We start from the raw sequence: 17,326 nt of genomic DNA, 5'->3' as shown, positions 1-17,326 counted from the left end.
TATGGGCTCCGGCAACTACTTAACACCAGGTGAACTGTGAGCTCGTCCACTGATCTAATAAATAAAAAATAAAAAAATCCTTTGAGACGTCCTCGAAGTCTCAACGGTATTGATTCTGTTCCTTCGAGCCGAACTCTATGGTTAATTCGCGACTGGTTAAGCAACTGGTGGTACCTTATTAGTACTTAACAAATATTAATACTTATTGTTTTTTTTTTTTTTTTATCATTTCCTGTGAACAGATTAACATAGATTTATCATCAAATCGTTTCAAACTTAGAAACGAAAAACATTCCGGGGCGCTACGAATTGACCTTAATAAATTCAAAAGTCAGAGTGTGAAAAAAACTCTTATTAGTGGGGTCATAATTCTACTAGAAACAAAGCCAGTAAAATTTAATTTCGTCATAATATCCTAACAGAAGATACGTGAACCGCAAGGGATGCGCCTCTATCCTATAAAGATGGTAGGCGATAGCCGCGGCCGCGCTAGTGCGGGGCAACTATCGCTACGATCATCTGCATCGATAATTCACGACTCTAAAGTGTTTGACCCGCAGGTTGGCACGATCTATAGATTAGAAAATCTATGCTAATATTCGAAATCGTTATTTTATTTAGCGACTTATTCATTAGGGTGTATGTAGGGTGCAATGTGAGTTTGTTATTTAAAGATTATGTTGCTTAAAAATGTTTATTGTTAAAATCTATATAATTATATATTAATACGTGAAGCAAAAACTTTGTACCCCTTTTTACGAAAATTGCGCGGACGGAGGAGTATGAAATTTCTCACACTTATAGAGAATATAGAGAAGGAGTGCACAATGCTAATATTTTATTAATATAATGCATAATAGATACTTTAAATCAATAAAGGAAACATTACACACACTACCATGTATTTAACACAACACATAGATAAAAATATACTCTTTGCTTGCTGTCAATTGGGAAACTTTTTTTTATTGTTTAAAGTCAGTGGTCGAATTGAAAATAGATTAATATTGTTTGTCTTTATTGTTATTGATCTACAGTGCAGTTTTGGCGAATACTGTGATAATATTATCGAAATATAATAGTGTTTGACAAGAGAACCATAATAATGTTTAAAGTTATAATTTCAATTAATTATAGTCGAATCTCGACTACTGCGGGGCCACTAGTATTAAGTAAATCAATGAAATGTTAATGTTATGAATGCATCGGGTGACGAGGTTGTTGATCGTGCACTAAGGATTTGTGGAAATAAAGTTAACACGTCACGCGAATTATACTGACAAAGGTTTTGGGTAATATATCACCGAACAGTGTATGTATCTGTACATAGATTCGCGCATAAAATCGTGCAAAACATATCAATTATTGCATTGAAATGTGTCGTTCTTGTTTTATTCGAAAATGAAAAAAAAATCGATATTAGAACATTTTTAGAATTCGCATAAATTCCTCAAAAGCAACATCTCTATTTTTACCACGAACCAATAATGCCAAGTTGAGCACGCCTAAGCTATTTCGACACAATGTATGTGCATGTTTTATTTCGAGTAATTCAGTGATGTAACAAGAAAAATTTAGTCCATCTGATGAAACAATTAGCGGTACTAGAGGTCCTGCAATAGTCGAAATTCGACTATAATTAATTGGAATTGTAAGTTTGTACACTATTATGATTATATTTTATACTTCTATAATCACAACTTTCGCCAAGACTTCACTATAAAAATATATTAATAAAGACAAACAATATGTATTTAATCTATTCTCAATTTGACCACAGCCGTCGACAACAAATAGGATGCATGCATGTGTGCGTCAAATACATGGTATGTAGTGTGTGTAATGTTTTCTTTATTGATTTAATGTATCTTTTATGCATTATTTTAAAAAAAAAATTAGCATTGTGCACTTCTTCTCTATATTCTCTATAAGTGTGCAAAATTTTATATTCCTCCATCCGCGCAATTTTCGTAAAAAGGGATACAAAGTTTTTGCTTCACGTATTAATATATAGATATTAAAATTGTTGATAGTCATTAATAAAACTCGAGATCAGATCTGTATCCGTCGGCGCAATCCACGAAATGTATACGTAAACAAATCTTATCAATTTGTTTATAACTATTTTATTCGACCTACAAACAAAGTTTCTCAAGTAATAAATTCTGAACTTTCTATGTTATGTTTACGTTTACAAGTTTTGCGTAATTATATCGGTGGTAGGGCGTTTTGTTAGCGCGCACAGATAAGATTTTCCTCTTTTTTTATTTCTTAGATTGGCGAACGATCCATCTGATATTAAACACCCACTGAAACACATCGATATCAGAACCTTAATGCCTCTACTCACTTTGGAAATTTGAGGTCTATATTTGAGATATAAGTTCTAAGGTCTCAGTATAGTTACAACGGCTGCCCCACCCTACAAGCCGAAACGCATTACTGCTTCACGGCAGAAATAGGCGAGGCGGTGGTACCTGCCCGTGCGGACTCACAAGAGGTCCTACCACCAGTAAAATGGAGTGGATGGAAGTAGTCGCGTCTGTATACCTGTCGGCTATAGTAACCAGGTAACAACATCGGTGTTTCCCGAGTACTATGACATCTTCTTCTAACGAGGCTTGTGGAGAGTATTAAGCGGTAGGCAGCGGCTTGGCTCTGCCCCTGGCATTGCTGACGTCCATGAACGACGGTAACCACTCACCATCAGGTGGACCGTATCCTCGTCTGATTACAAGGGCAATAAATAAATAAAAACACGCAGGCTGTAAGTTCGTTAATAAAAAAAAGTCTTCCTAGTCCACTTAAGTTAAACTGAATTCAATATTATCGTTCGACTAATTAAAGTTTTGACCGCTTTATCGATACCGACCCTTATCGGAACTCAATCTCTAAACGATTATCGATAAGATTCTCGCGCTGTTTAATCAATCTCTAGGGTCCTTCGACTATTATTGTAGGCTATTTTAGTAGTTATTTGATAAGATAAAACTTCTTGTTGTATTGTATAAGTAAAAAGATGTACGCTGTGTAGGAAGATTTAATTTTTTTATTTTTATAACTGAGTAAATTCTCTCATAACGACAGACCACGAAAATCGTATTTTATCGATGGTTCTAGAATATAAAATAAAGAAAATAAGCCCGAAATAAATCGTTATACTATTTTAATGTAAAAAAAAAAACCTATCGGTCCTTATATCGAGTCCTTAACAACTATTTTGACCAGTTCGTCGGTCCATGTGTGTTTGCTCACGATATCCAGTATGAGGACTCGACTCTAGTAGTTTTTAGCACACTGAGCTTCTCGTTGGATCTTCTCAGTGGGTCGAGTTTCCGATCCGGTGGTAGATTCTGGGAAGCACTGCTCTTCCTAGGGCCAGTGTTAGCAACACCTCCGGTTTGAGCCCCATGACCTCACCTACACGTCAAGGACAATCTGAAATAGCCTCTCAAGGCTATCAACATAGGTAAAGAAAATTTTTTAGTTTTTGTCAATGCGATGGCTTATGTAACCTGCCCACTTTCATTTTGTCCGAGCAAGTACATGGCTATGTCACACAAACCAGCTCTTCTGTGTATTTCTGTGTTACGCACCCTATCCCGTAGAGAAACACCTAACGTAGCCAAGGGACGTGATTGTAATTGAGGCGTCAGTGCAAAAATGGCCTAAGCCTACCATAGTTAGTATGGAGATAACGAGGTTTAAATTTACTTTTACACTGCTTCGTAGGCAAAGATAATACACGCAAAAAGTAATATTTACAAAGCCGTCTGTTATCTATGGGTGATACTAGAAGATACAAGGTTTGAATTTATTTTACACTGCTTCGTAGGCAAAAACAATACGCGCGAAAAATTATGTTTATAAGGCCATCTGTTATCTATCTTTGAAACTAGGGATAGGCCGGTTTTGCATCAAAACGTATTATGTTTCCGCCGTGAAGCAGTAATGCGTTTCGGTTCGAAGGGTGGGGTAGCCGTTGTAACTATACTGAGACCTTAGAACTTATATCTCGAGGTGGGTGGCGCATTTACGTTGTAGATGTCTATGGGTTCTAGTAACCACTTAACATCAGGTGGGCTGTGAGCTCATCCATCCATCTAAGCAATAAAAAAATAAAAAAAACGTGAATATGAAAAATTGTAGGTTAGGCCACTTTTGCGCTGACGGCTCCCATAAGCGTCTAGTCAAATAAAAGACTTGATAATCAAAACATTACCACGAGTCTATCTACACAACGCGTTTAAGGGCTACTTAATTGGATACAATTAGGAAGAATCGTCTAATCACTTAATTGTTGATAACGGTACGACGTATCCGTGTGAATTAGAAAGGATTTAATTACGCCACCATCGTCCCAATAACTTGTTTTTCGCTACCTATTCTAGTAAGCTCGAGGGGCTATTCTAGATTCGCCGAATTAGTGGGTGAGCTCATGGGGCTCAAACCTGATCACGTCATGTTATTATAATAAATTTTTTATAATGAAAAATTATAATATGGAGTGAAATGAAATGAAGATGATTAATTTGAGATAATAATCAACTTGGATGAAATGAAATGAAATGAGATGAGATCATATGGGATGAAATATAATTTCAGTAAAACGGTGGTCATTTACTGAGACTCTTTCAGTGGACTTTTTGGAGGATCCAGAGAAGTTACGTCCAGCGGCTTTATTTCATTTTCCCACATTTGTACACTTTCACGGATATTAAACAGTTAATAAACCACAGTTATTACCCATTTAAACCTGAAGAAACACTAAATAGACAAAATAAAACAAATCACGCAACTTCACTCCTCGCGTTCCCGCCAAAAAGTCCAATTATTTTTTTCTTGATAAACAGCCACAGCTTAAAATAATGTTCATCATTATTTTATTTATAATCTACCTAAAGGCCTGCCTAAAAATCGCCTTCATTCCGCAAGTCGAGCTTCGAATGAATCGCGTACTTTTGGCGTGTACCTGAGCATGTTCGTTAAGTTACTGTTTCTTTAGATTGAAACATGCAATAATGGTAACTTATTGATTATTAAGCATCTGTGAAAGTGCATAAATATGGAAAATGTAACAGTCTGCTAAACTTGAAGTAGTTTCACTGAATTGCATTTCAATTGATACAAGGGCTAACATCCTGTCGTAGCTTACCTCATTGAATTAAATTTTATTCCATAATAAATTTCATTTCCGTAATCAGTTCCATTTCATTATGATTTTCAAACATCAAGCAAGCTTTGGATGTTTACAAAAGATCTGGCTGTATGACTACGTTCCATTTACCGGTCCAAACCAGAGAAATCAAACCAAAAAAAAAACGTTCAAAACCCAAAAATAGACACAGATAATTAATCTCGCCAACTTCATGAATGCCAGACACCTTAATTTCCTACCCTATGATAATTACAAAACTTATGAACTACATGAATTTGATTTGATTTGATTTGATTTGATTTGAATACCAACTGAAATGCCAAACATACAAATGTACCGTAACTGTATCAAGTTTCAACACCGTTTGATAATAACCAAATACATAGTACAGAGAAAGCAATTAAAACAATATGTTCCGTTTTAATTATTTTCTTTAACATTCCAAACAAGCAAAGGTTTTTGTACTCTGTGTGCATCTTTCTCTAAAATTAACTCAAACTAAAGATGTATTCACGAATAACTGAGCAGATGTTTCTATTCTATCACAAGCCCGAATCGTTATGACGCTTGTCCTAATTATAAGAATGTCGCGATCGGCTCGTTCGCGCCTCAAACAAAGCGAGCTGCCCGATAGGAAATTACGAAGCCCACAAATCAATTTGTATAATTCCGCATGGTTGCAGCGAGAGCTCCGATATCAAACTAACGCAGATTGAATTTAACGGCGGCTTTGTGAGGCACGACGGAACAATCTTTTCCCCCTACCTGTTCACTGGTAGCCAAAGGGGCTATTCCAGTTACGCCCGGACGAGCTTAACCTTAGAAAAATTGCCAACACTAGCCCTAACAAGAGCAGTGCTTCGCAGAATCTATACTTCTTCTTGGCCGCGCACTTTATTGCTGAAGGTCGTGTCCTTGAAAGGCCTTCATGGCTCTTTGTACAACCATCCTCCACTTCCTTCGGTTTTCGACTCAGGGCGGCTGTAACATAGAGTCCGGTGAGCGCGGTGACCTGATCCAACGACTTAGTGAACGGCCGGAAGTTTTTTTCCCTTTCGCCTTGCCCACCACAACTATTTTTTCGAGGTTGTCTGGTTGCCGTCGATAATCTGTTATCGGAACGGGAATCGCGACCTACGGAGAAGGTTTGGCGAGAAACTCAGTGGGCTGTGTCTATGGGTTTTAGGAACAATAATGCTCCCGCACCCGAAGTTTTCGCTTACACGTATTGATATAAATGGATGGATGGAAATGGATGTTTCGAGCCTCTTAGAGAACCGGGGGCGGGAGACATAACTGTAGGACCCAATTCAAACCGGGAGCTTGTTTGGACGCCGCCTTATACGGAGCTTCCGTTATATAAGCGCCGTTTTGTCCACCAAGGACCATTAACGACCTTTATTTACGAGGCGTAATGAATTGCCACCCTATTTAACAGAGATACTGAAGAATTTATTCTTAGGTTTCATTGGCGTTCCCGTGAACACCAGTTGCGATTATCATTCGCCAATCATCATACAAACGCGATTGTTCTCTCTAATGAAACGTATAAAAGCCAAAAATATCGATTAAAGTTTTTCTTTCTCTCTGTTGTTCCAGAGGGATCTGTCGGACGACTGCGTCTTCGAAGAGCATATAGAAGAGAACAACTACAACACGTACTCGCGGATACGAGCCGGGAAGAAGACGTACGTGGCCCTCGGCAGCAACGGGAAGGCCAGGCGAACGCAGATACCACTGTCGCGGCCTCTGGGGAAGCTGTCGCACTACGCGCTCTCGCTGACCACAGAATGGAAGGGACCCAATCAGACGCACTGCTCACCCAAAAGGCACAGGGGCAAGCTGAAGAGGCCCCCGCCCAAACACAGAAACTGCTCGGTCAAGCCTCAGAACATGAGGCACAAACGGAAGCACAAAAAAGTGAAGAACCCCAAAAAGAAGCAACGCCATCCGAAGTCGAGGAGAAAACACATAAACGGAACGACCACCACGACGGAGGTGACGTGGGACGAGTCCACGATGTCCACCATGTCGACCACGACTGACGCCGAGTTTTTTCGGTCGGCGACCGCGCAGGAGGCGACCGGTCGCACGTGACCCCCGCCCTGCTCGCGGTCGGTGCTGCCGTCCGCGTCGCTTTAACCCACTACCACAGTTCCACCTGAAAATCCCTCAACAAAACGATTTTCCAGTCAGATGACTATATCGATTGATGAAAAGCTATTTGGTTTAAGCGACATCTCGCTTAATACGCGACATCTCTCTTAATACGCGACATCTCCCTTAATACGTGACATCTCGCTTAATACGTGACATCTCGCTTTATACGCGACATTTATCTTTGTAATTAACGATGCGTTTTATTTGGTTTCAGGATCCAAAGTTTGATGTTTTTAATTGAACTTAAATTAGGTTTACTCCATTCAAATCGTTAATTATTTGTTTTTTGTTATGATATTTTTTTCAAAATTACAAACTGCAAATCGCTCTCCTGTAAAGTTGCAAAAATGTCGCTAAAACCAAATAACCTTTCACCTCTCGATATGATTCCTTCCGTGTAGCCGTCATGCGTTTAGATATTCGGATTATAGTAACGATAGGCTCTTAATCACTTAACACTGAGTGGTAGATCTTCAGGGCTCTTCCTCATAACTAAGAACTTTATAAATCGATTCTATCTCATTCTTTATAGGCACAGTCTTTTATTATCAGCGCCGCGTCAATAGCACCGTGCTCTCTCGTATGGACAACGATTAGAGAAATAAATCAGTGTAAATATATCATAAGATGCTTAAATTCACTTGATATTTTACAGTGAGTTTTAATATAATAAATACTCATGCATCGTTGTGCGACAATAATGCCCGGTGTACCGTATAAATATTGATATTAATTAACATTAAATACAATTACCAAAGCTTCCAAAATTTATTTCATTTCTCTTTTTATTCCTAGTTCGTGTTACTTAGTTACATTCGAGTTATTCGAATAGTTAAGTTAATCACTTACTTATCACGAAATTAATTAAAACGTTAGCTATAAATTTATTCGATATAATTGTATAAGTAATCTGATTTTAAGGTGGAACAGTGGTAGAACTCCTGTCTTATTAAATTTAGCCTAAATACTTATCGTTTTGGAACTACGAATGCGTTCGTTCACTTTGAATTCCTTCAGTCCATTTATAATTCCCAACTAATTGGATGTTAATAACATTAGAAGCTATGTTCGTAATTGCTTTATCTTATACGGATTACGTCTTGGAACGTTTGAAAATTTGGTATTAAAATCTCGAATTAATAATTATGAGTTTGATTTAAACGAGATTCGATAAGAAACTAATAGATTTCTTGTTCAGGTATTTTAATTAGTCGCATTGTTTCCGCTTTCACAAAAATAGTTCTGGAAATATCTATAACAAATCTTATAATGTTTATTATCTAAACAGTTAATAATGAAACGTTAATAATTAATATTAAACAGTTAATCATTTTGAATCAAAACTAATAAATACGCATGGCGGACACAAAATATTGCTCAAAATTTCAACATTTGTTTTTATTAATACAATTGTAATAAAATAAAATAAAAAACTATGTAGATTATACCTGGAAATGGTGTTTAATCTATATGGTATTTAAAAAAATTATGAGCACATTGGTAATTCTCAAACGAAAAAGTACTTAGAAATTGTGTGTTGAAGGTGTAATTTCATAAGAAATTGACTGATAATTGGACTGAGTATTATAGTATTGTTGGCTTCGGACTAGGCTATGATAGGAAGAGGTGGCGGGCGGCACGCTTCTGTTATTGTATTTATTAAGCTTATTTATCGAAGCTTAGACGAGCGGGCACACTTCTACAATCTCTTATTTAAATTTCTATACAAATTATTTATAGAACTATTGAGTTAATGAGGTTGAAAATTAAGTCGAAATACACTCGTCTTTGCTTCGAGTGCGTAGTGATAATCGTAATGGCGATGAAGTGACTATTAGTTAGTAATTTTTGTCGATACGATGGAGATAAATGAGTTGTGAGTGAAACAGGTCCGATTGGATCACTCGAAAATATTTTTATCGAAAACCTTTTAAATATCATAACGCAATATCGGGAATCCGCGGGAACCGAGTCAGAATGTGACAGTTGTGACGTTTAATCCCTGTTTAAATGTCAATCGTAAAAGATAATCTGTGCAATTTAATCAAAATGTCAACATAGTTTAAGGCACTTCTACACAGCTGGCTAGTATGGGCAAGCACGTCCTATTATCATTGGCGTTGTTATACGAAATTCATCAAGCGATATAGAATGCAATTTATCTCATATACTATTCAAGGAGGTCTTGTTATAGTAGTAACAAGACGAATTAAAGAACGGAAAACTGAAACTGAAGAGCCATATAATTATTTTTTTAAATAAAATGTTTCGAAAGGATTAAGTACAGTATCGTTTATAATGTTGTAAAATGCTTTCATTCCTTCAGAGCTTGCAGTACGTCGGTGTAGATTTTTTTGGTAATTTAACAAGATAACAATGGGAATTTCACCAGTATCGAAAGCTTCATGAATGGGAAAATTAGTACAGAAAATCACGTAGAATGATCACGACATTGATAGGGCTGTCGCGTGCTTGCCCACCGCGGCCTACAGTGTGTCCATAGCTTTTCATACGACACAAGTCAATTCCCGTTAATGTGTTGAATTGTAAACTCCATCGCTAAATAAATCGGCATAACGCGTATGTACGTTATATTGTAAATTTATTTATTTAATTTTCCATTAGAGAATGTATTTTATTAACGTTTTAGTTGATGATTTTTTTTTTTTTAATATAAATCTCTCGTCCCCTTTAGTTCCAACCGAATGTAGATATATAGGATTCCATACGCTTGTATTTTTAGTGAGCCAATTTTTTAATTATTATTTCTAAATATAAATATTAATTTGTATTATATGTATATTTTAAGTCTGTTCAGGTACAACGAGTGCTGGTTTGTATAGGGTGTAATTGGTGCATTTGCTAATAATGTGATTGAATGTATTATGGACGGTAACATTCTTTTTAGTGACGATCCTCGCATTTTAATTATTATTCTGACGTCAGAGTTATTAGTTGGAATTAACAGATAAATTATTTCGGTGGCGTCGTAAAACTCGTATAAAACACTACGGTCTTCGCAATAACATGCACGTATGAAAGAATGTAAATTTTTGTTAGCTATAATTTAAAAAAAAAAGTCAAGAATTCGACCTCATTACTTTGACTGAAACCTTCATACTCGCCACGTCCTGTCCTAGATTCACACGTCATTGACTTATGACATCGATACGAGCTCGTGGGCTCGCCAAAGGAATAGGCACGTGTGAATCTCATGTTAAATCAGCGAACATTTTACCGATCGACTCCTAATTCGCACATCATCGTCAATTGAATGATGTTTTAGGCTTTTTCTGCGTAAAACTGTGCAAACTATTGATTAACACATCCTAGCAAGTTGAAACGGTATTTTTATTTATAAAAAAAAAAGTTAGGAATTACTAATTATTTAATTGCATTTTCTTCGGGCAAACAGTTTATTCTCGCATTTTGGTTAATAAAAATTCTACTACACGAATGTATAATAGTAGCTTTTTTTTTCTTTCAATCACGTGTATAATTATTATTTTCTAGAAAAAAATGTGCACAGACTATACAAGTAGCCATAGCCCAGTTTTTTTTTATAATGAATTAAAAAAGTAATTTTAGCTTACATTCCCTAATGTTGCCAGTGTAAAAATGTTCGTTGATTGACAAAACGCAGGAGCTGTTTGTAATGCTTAACGACTGTAATGCGTAGTGTAATGAATTCATTATCTTATTTATATTATGTTTAACGTAAATGTATGTAGTATAAAAACGACATTGAATTTTGTATTTAGTGAAGCATTTACTCGTTCAGCAAAATCGAATCGAATCGCGTCGGATTCCTTGTCGTTTTTGTATTGGAAAATCAATTAAATCGATTATTCGAATCGTATGTAGAAAAAAAAACACCAATCGATCTTTAGTTATAGCTTAGAAGCAGTATTTTGTGGTAATGTATAATATAAACAATATATGGGAGCGTAGACACCCGTAAGAAGTTGTGCTTCTTTAACGTGCCTAAAAGATGAGCTTTTTTTTTTAAATTTAATCTACTTTAATACGCACATAAAATTAAAATAAAGAAGATTTAATTTTAATAACAGAATAAAGAGAAATTCAGATGGCCGAATTTGAAATTTTGAACATAGGTTAACTGATGTTTGGCGGCTAACTTTATACGGTTCATATTTCTAATACAAAGACTACAAACCACAGCGCGGCAAAAGAAGTATAACTTCAAATCGAAACACAGTAATTCTACTTACAGTATATAGTTTTGTAGTTTTATATGAATAGTGATTTTAAGGATATTAAGCATTGATAATACTGCCTTAGCTGTAACGTATTGAAACTGACAGGTTAGACGAGATGCGTCGCTTACAAACTCAATATCAATTATTTTATTTCTAATAATAATATCTATAATAATAAACCACTTATCAATCTGGGAAATCGTTTTTTTTTTGGTCTTGAAACATTATGAAAATTTAACTACGAACAAAACGTATGATGCGCCTCTTTTTATAGCAATCAATAATCACTGTTCTTACTATCTTCGTAAAGAATTAATTGCACTTAAATATTCTTAAAACAAGCGTCCTTACGGTTCAGATTAAAGGAAATATAAAAATGGCTGATTCACGTCTTTTAAAAATATTGACTATTTAAAAATGGAACTGCAATTATCGCGCCAAAATAGCGAACAAAATTCCTCGCTTCTTATGTAAAAATATTTTTAAATTTTAGATTTACCAGTAAATTACCATAAGTCGAAGTTGAAGAAATTTTATAATTAAACATAATAAAAAAACGATTTCAGTGTTTTTTGTCTTTTAATCGATTTTGATACGACACGGAAACGCCAAAAAATGTTTGTAGCTTAAATTTGATTTTAATTAAACCTATATCGAAAATACCTATCTCTGCACAACTAGTGATTTTAAAATGATTTATTTGAGTTTGTAAACCATTGTATCAGTGACGGTGTAAAAATAAGAGTGTTTTTTTTTAATTATTTAATTGTCCATGTGCCATAACTTATGAAATTCCCGCTTGGGTTTACTTCCGGTTTACAATTTATTTTTATTTTTTTGCTGCAAAGTAAATACTTTTACGAAATACTTGACGGAATGGAAAAGGAAACGTGTTAGAATGGACTGTCAATATACAAACCGATATACTTATATTACAAATCAACAGTACAAATCAATGAACACGTGCCACTATGGTGCCACCATACAGACTTGACAAGAATTGACAGTTCATTTTTCCCGCGATTCCAAATTATTGAAAACAATAATTTAAAAAAAAGAAGCTTAAATGAGTGTTTAAGGAGTAACAGTATTACTTAATTAATATCAATATGTACTATTACAACGCCTAGTTATATATTTAAAAAAATACGTTTGCTTAGTGCATTTAAAAACATAATCGATAATGAGTTTCGAGTATCGATTTTTAATGTAGCTCTTAATTCGATTATACCCAACTATAGTCAAAATAATCGATCGAAACTACCTATCTGACAATAATTTACACAGCCTCTTATACCGACAAATAAATAAAATGATTCTATACATTCCTCTAGTTTTATTTTTCACAATCCTTACACGGCTGAAAGAAAGCTCTCGAACCCGAAATTTAAATAATGTATTACACAAACACAAGAGAAAATAATGTTTATTTGATTATTCATACACAATTACTAGCGTTTGTTTTTTATTATTTTGTGAAACTTATGGTGCGAATTCTGCGCCCATTTATAGAAGGGCATAAATACTGCGATGTATTGCCATATGATTTTTAACGGACTTAAAAACTAGGAAGATATTCTCAATTAGACTGTTTTTAATGCGTTACATCAGAACTTTTTTATAGGTGAAACGATTTTGTTAATTGATTTTTATATGAGAATTGGTGTTTCCTATTTTGTTATTGAACTAATAAAATACTTAATCAATTTGAAAATCGACAATGACGCTCGGCGCGAAAATGACAGGCTCGAAATTCAAATGTGACGTTTATTATCATCTGCGTCACGTTGCATTATTTACAACAAACAATTTAATGGAATGTACTCATAGGCATAATATGACGTATATGAATGTGCTATGAAAAATAAGAGAGTTGACCTAAAGGTTGTAAATACCAAGACATAAAATCCCAAAAAAAAAAAATTACAACAACAACAAAAAACGGTACCTACTTAAAAATGAGCAAATACTCCTGTCGCCTATGAAGGTTCGACTGGAGTGAACTGACACGACAAATTTTCTTAAGAGGTTTCATGGCCTATAATATAAGATGTTCTGTATACTCGTATGGCGATGCAGCTATGCCTGTGTTCGAATCCGGCAGACCGTTATAGTTTTTTATTTTTTTTATTTAATACGAAGTACACGTCGATAACTTGAGATGCAATAACTAAGCCCCCTGAGTCTCTCGCCAGATCTTCTCAGTGGGTCGCGATTCCGATTTGAGATTCCGGAGCCCATAGACATCTACAGCATAAATGCCGCCACCTACCTTGAGATCTTGATGAGGCGTCGCATCGCGAGAGCATCGGAATCGCAGGATCCGACTGATGCATGACCACGACCACTCTGTCAAGAGTGTACGAATAGGAAGAACCTTGAGATATGAGTTCTAAGGTATCTGTTTGTACAGTACAACGGCTGCCCAACCCTTCAAACCGAAACGCATTACTGCTTCACGACAGAAATAGGCAGGGTGGTGGTACCTACCCGTGCGGACTCACAAGAGGTTCTACCACTAGTAATTATGAAAACTATATACTTTTCTGGGCTTAATTTTTATTACACGATGTTATTCCTTCACCTTGGAAGTCAATCGTGAACATTTGTTAAATACGTATTTCATTAGAAAAATTGGTACCCGCCTTTGGGATTCGAACACCATTGCATCGCAAGATACAAATGCACCGGACGTCTTATCCTTTAGGCCACGACGACGAGATCCAGCTAAGCTCTTACTTCTTACTAAGGCAGATGTCAACACGGTAATACACACAAATACACATCTGTGATCTTGTCTACACATTCACAAGTCCGATGAAACCTAGCATACCCCTCCAGGTTACTATTTTTTTTATTGCCTTAGTAGGCACGAGCGTACATGAGCGTATGGCCCACCTGATGGTGAACTGTTTGTTACCCATGGACTTCAGCAATGCCAGGGGTAGAGCCAAGCCGATGCCTACCGTAATAGCAATAGGTAGGGAGGAAAATGGGACCATAACAATAATCTTAATGTAATCACTTATGTGTCTTATAATTACCTAATAGTGCCTTCCTATTCGTAAATTCATGCTCTGTCAATCATAAGTCCGGGGCCAAGTAGCTGGCGAAAGTTAGTAAGTAACTGCTTTTTTTTTTATGTTGTTCAACAGTTTCTAGATATACCAGCTGTACCTTGTACCTGTACCTGTACAGTTGATCCTTACATCCGGTATAATAATTTTCAATAACCCTTTAAACTACTGTCTAGTCAACAAGTTCAAAAACGAGAAAAATAGAGATAAAGATCCTAAAAATATGAGCGAAGCTCATTGGATTCGGAATCACCTCTAGAAAAATGTTTTTGAAGGATTTTGGTGCAGGTAAAAAATTGCAATTGTTGTTAACAACATAAGATCAAAGAAAAATTATATTTAGTTTTTAGTTAATAACTCGAAAAATATTATTAACTAAGAAACTTTGAAAAAACTCGTTAAAGAGGAGGAAATTTCCAATAAAAAAGTCCGTGCTCCCGGAACTCTATCTCTATTAATTATAATTTTAATTTGACGTGAATGATAGTTGATGACATGTGATAGTTCTAAAAAATCACTTTTATTACACGTCCTTCACCGTGGAAGTCAATCGTGAACATTTGTTGTGTACGTAATTCATTAGAAAAATTGGTAGCCGCCTGGAATTCGAACACAGGTGCATCGCTCAACACGAATGTACCGGACGTCTTATCTCTTAGGCCACGACGGCTTCTGAATTTGAAATATTTTTAATCATTTTGTTTGACTTTGTTTAGGCTGGGCAAGCAGTTGCCCGACATTTCAATTCTTGGGATCTTTTGTGTAGAAAAACTTAATGTTTTGAACTTAGTCAGTGTAATTATTGCATGCATACATTAATACATGACTTAAAAAATATGTGTGGTGTCGTGGGACACCGGATAGGAACGGAGTTCCTTATTATAAAAATATTAATTTTAAGTTCTATTCGAAGTATAAAGAAAATAATTATTCGGGTATTCATTTTTTATTATGATTTTTTTATTGAGAAAAATAAAATAACTTCATTTTATTCACAATGATCTATAAAAATATATATAATAAAAAAATATGTTATTTTTTGAACGTTATTACAAAGTTAAGTCGTACACTGTGTGCATTACTAAAAAAAAATCTTACGTTACGGACGTTTTTTCCCGGCTAGGGTACCCCTCCGCATCGTTCCATAAGGAACTTAGTTCCAAAAAAAACCATAAAATGTGCACATTGTTTATTGCCGATATACTATTTCATAAGCTATTCAAAATTATAATGACTTTTTATTAAATATAATTAAACATTTTCAATAAGACGACAATAAAACACAACTGTAAAGGGGAATGCCCATTTTAGGCCCAAAGCGGACAATAGATTATAGAAAAAATACTTAGTGCATTAATTTTGTCATAAATAAATATGCATTTGCTTTCTTGCAAATAAGCGTCACTACAGTTTGCAATAAGTAGTTTAAAAAAAGTAACTCTATTGAAAAAACAAGGATTTTTATTTTTGCGGGAAAAATATTGCCAGCTTCAAAACCTTTTACGTATAAAGTAAATATTTTGAGTATATAAATAAAACATATAAATAAATCATTTTAAGTATTATAATTAATCAATCGATTTAAAGGATTTCATGCACATAAAATAACAACGAAGACATACCCATTGGACTTTTAACTTGTAACTATACTTGAGACCTTAGAACTTATATATTCTCAAGGTGGGTGGCGCATTTACGTTGTAGATGTATGTGGGCTCGAGTAACCACTTAGCAACACCAGGGTGGCTGTGAGCTCGTCCACCCATCTAAGCGATAAAAAAACTTTACTAGTATTGTTATTTAAATATTTACAACTAAAACAAAAACATAAAAAATAATGTTTACTCGTAAAAAAAAGATTAAGATATAAATCAATTATCGGTTATTTAAAAAAATAATCGATATATGAATTTCATGTAATTATTTTTCTTTATACTGACAACACTGAATTTAATCTGACTGACTGACACTTCGCTTGCTGCTCGTGGTGTTGTGCTTGCGTACAAAATGGATGTGTTATGATTTTTCTTCGATTTATTTTACTTTTATCAATAACGTTTCATACTACGACTAAAAACATTGTGTGAATTGTGGTTTTACCCTGACCGAGATTTAAAACCGTGTATATGCTCTCTTTTGCTATTTTTAGATGATACTAATTGTGTATGAAGATGAAGAAAATATAGATATTTAAAGAATTAAGTTTATTTTTTATACCCTATTGGTAAAAATACATTAGGAAAATTAGGAAAAAAGAAAAGTTCTTGAAGTATCTCACAATCCGACACTTATTTATATAGAAAACTAACCTCAAAACGAGTTTTTATTTTTATTATATTTTTTTAGTGGCGTCAATTTCAATATATTTTTTAGATATCCAATACATTTAAGAATTTGAATCAGTACATTTTTATAGTAATATTTGATGTCCATCTTGGGCCTAGGACACTATGGAGAGTGGGAATTCCCCTTTAAGTTTCATTATAATTTTCCTTTTTTTTAAATATGATAATAAATATTAGCTAATTTGTAATATTTCCGATAATCCAGTAAAACATAGCATTTGTTTTTAACTTACCCTGTTCAATTAATTTTTAAAAATCCGATACATGTAAAAATCTAGTAGGTATTTCTTAAGTAGAATCCCTTTGCTTTATAAAAAATCGCTGCGTCGTTTAAAACTCCACGATTTTAATGTTGGATACCCTTAA

At 34.9% G+C, this 17,326-nt stretch overlaps 1 protein-coding gene and 1 long non-coding RNA gene across 6 annotated transcripts in view; one reads left to right on the top strand and one right to left on the bottom strand.

The window, feature by feature from the left end:
- The window catches only part of LOC105841828 (fibroblast growth factor 16), a 304,854-nt gene extending 291,991 nt beyond the window's left edge, over window positions 1–12,863 (top strand). For all 3 annotated transcript variants that reach the window (XM_038011895.2, XM_038011896.2, XM_038011897.2), the window contains one exon: window positions 6,758–12,863. In XM_038011895.2, coding sequence (XP_037867823.1) covers window positions 6,758–7,255 — 498 coding nt within the window. In that variant the 3' untranslated portion in view covers window positions 7,256–12,863. The remainder of the gene's footprint in view (window positions 1–6,757) is intronic.
- LOC134199175 (uncharacterized) overlaps window positions 1–17,326 on the bottom strand; it is a 45,895-nt gene that overhangs the window by 21,367 nt on the left and 7,202 nt on the right. The window contains exon 3 of one of the 3 annotated variants that reach the window (XR_009973546.1): window positions 17,194–17,321. The exons of the other annotated variants lie outside the window; for them this stretch is intronic. This is a non-coding gene — a long non-coding RNA (uncharacterized LOC134199175). The remainder of the gene's footprint in view (window positions 1–17,193; window positions 17,322–17,326) is intronic. 3 annotated transcript variants of the gene reach the window in all.

Source organism: Bombyx mori, chromosome 7 (genome assembly GCF_030269925.1).
Source record: "Bombyx mori chromosome 7, ASM3026992v2".
NCBI lineage: Eukaryota > Metazoa > Arthropoda > Insecta > Lepidoptera > Bombycidae > Bombyx > Bombyx mori.
The sequence above is the reverse complement of the archived record's forward strand: the minus strand, read 5'-3'. Positions and strand labels throughout refer to the sequence as shown.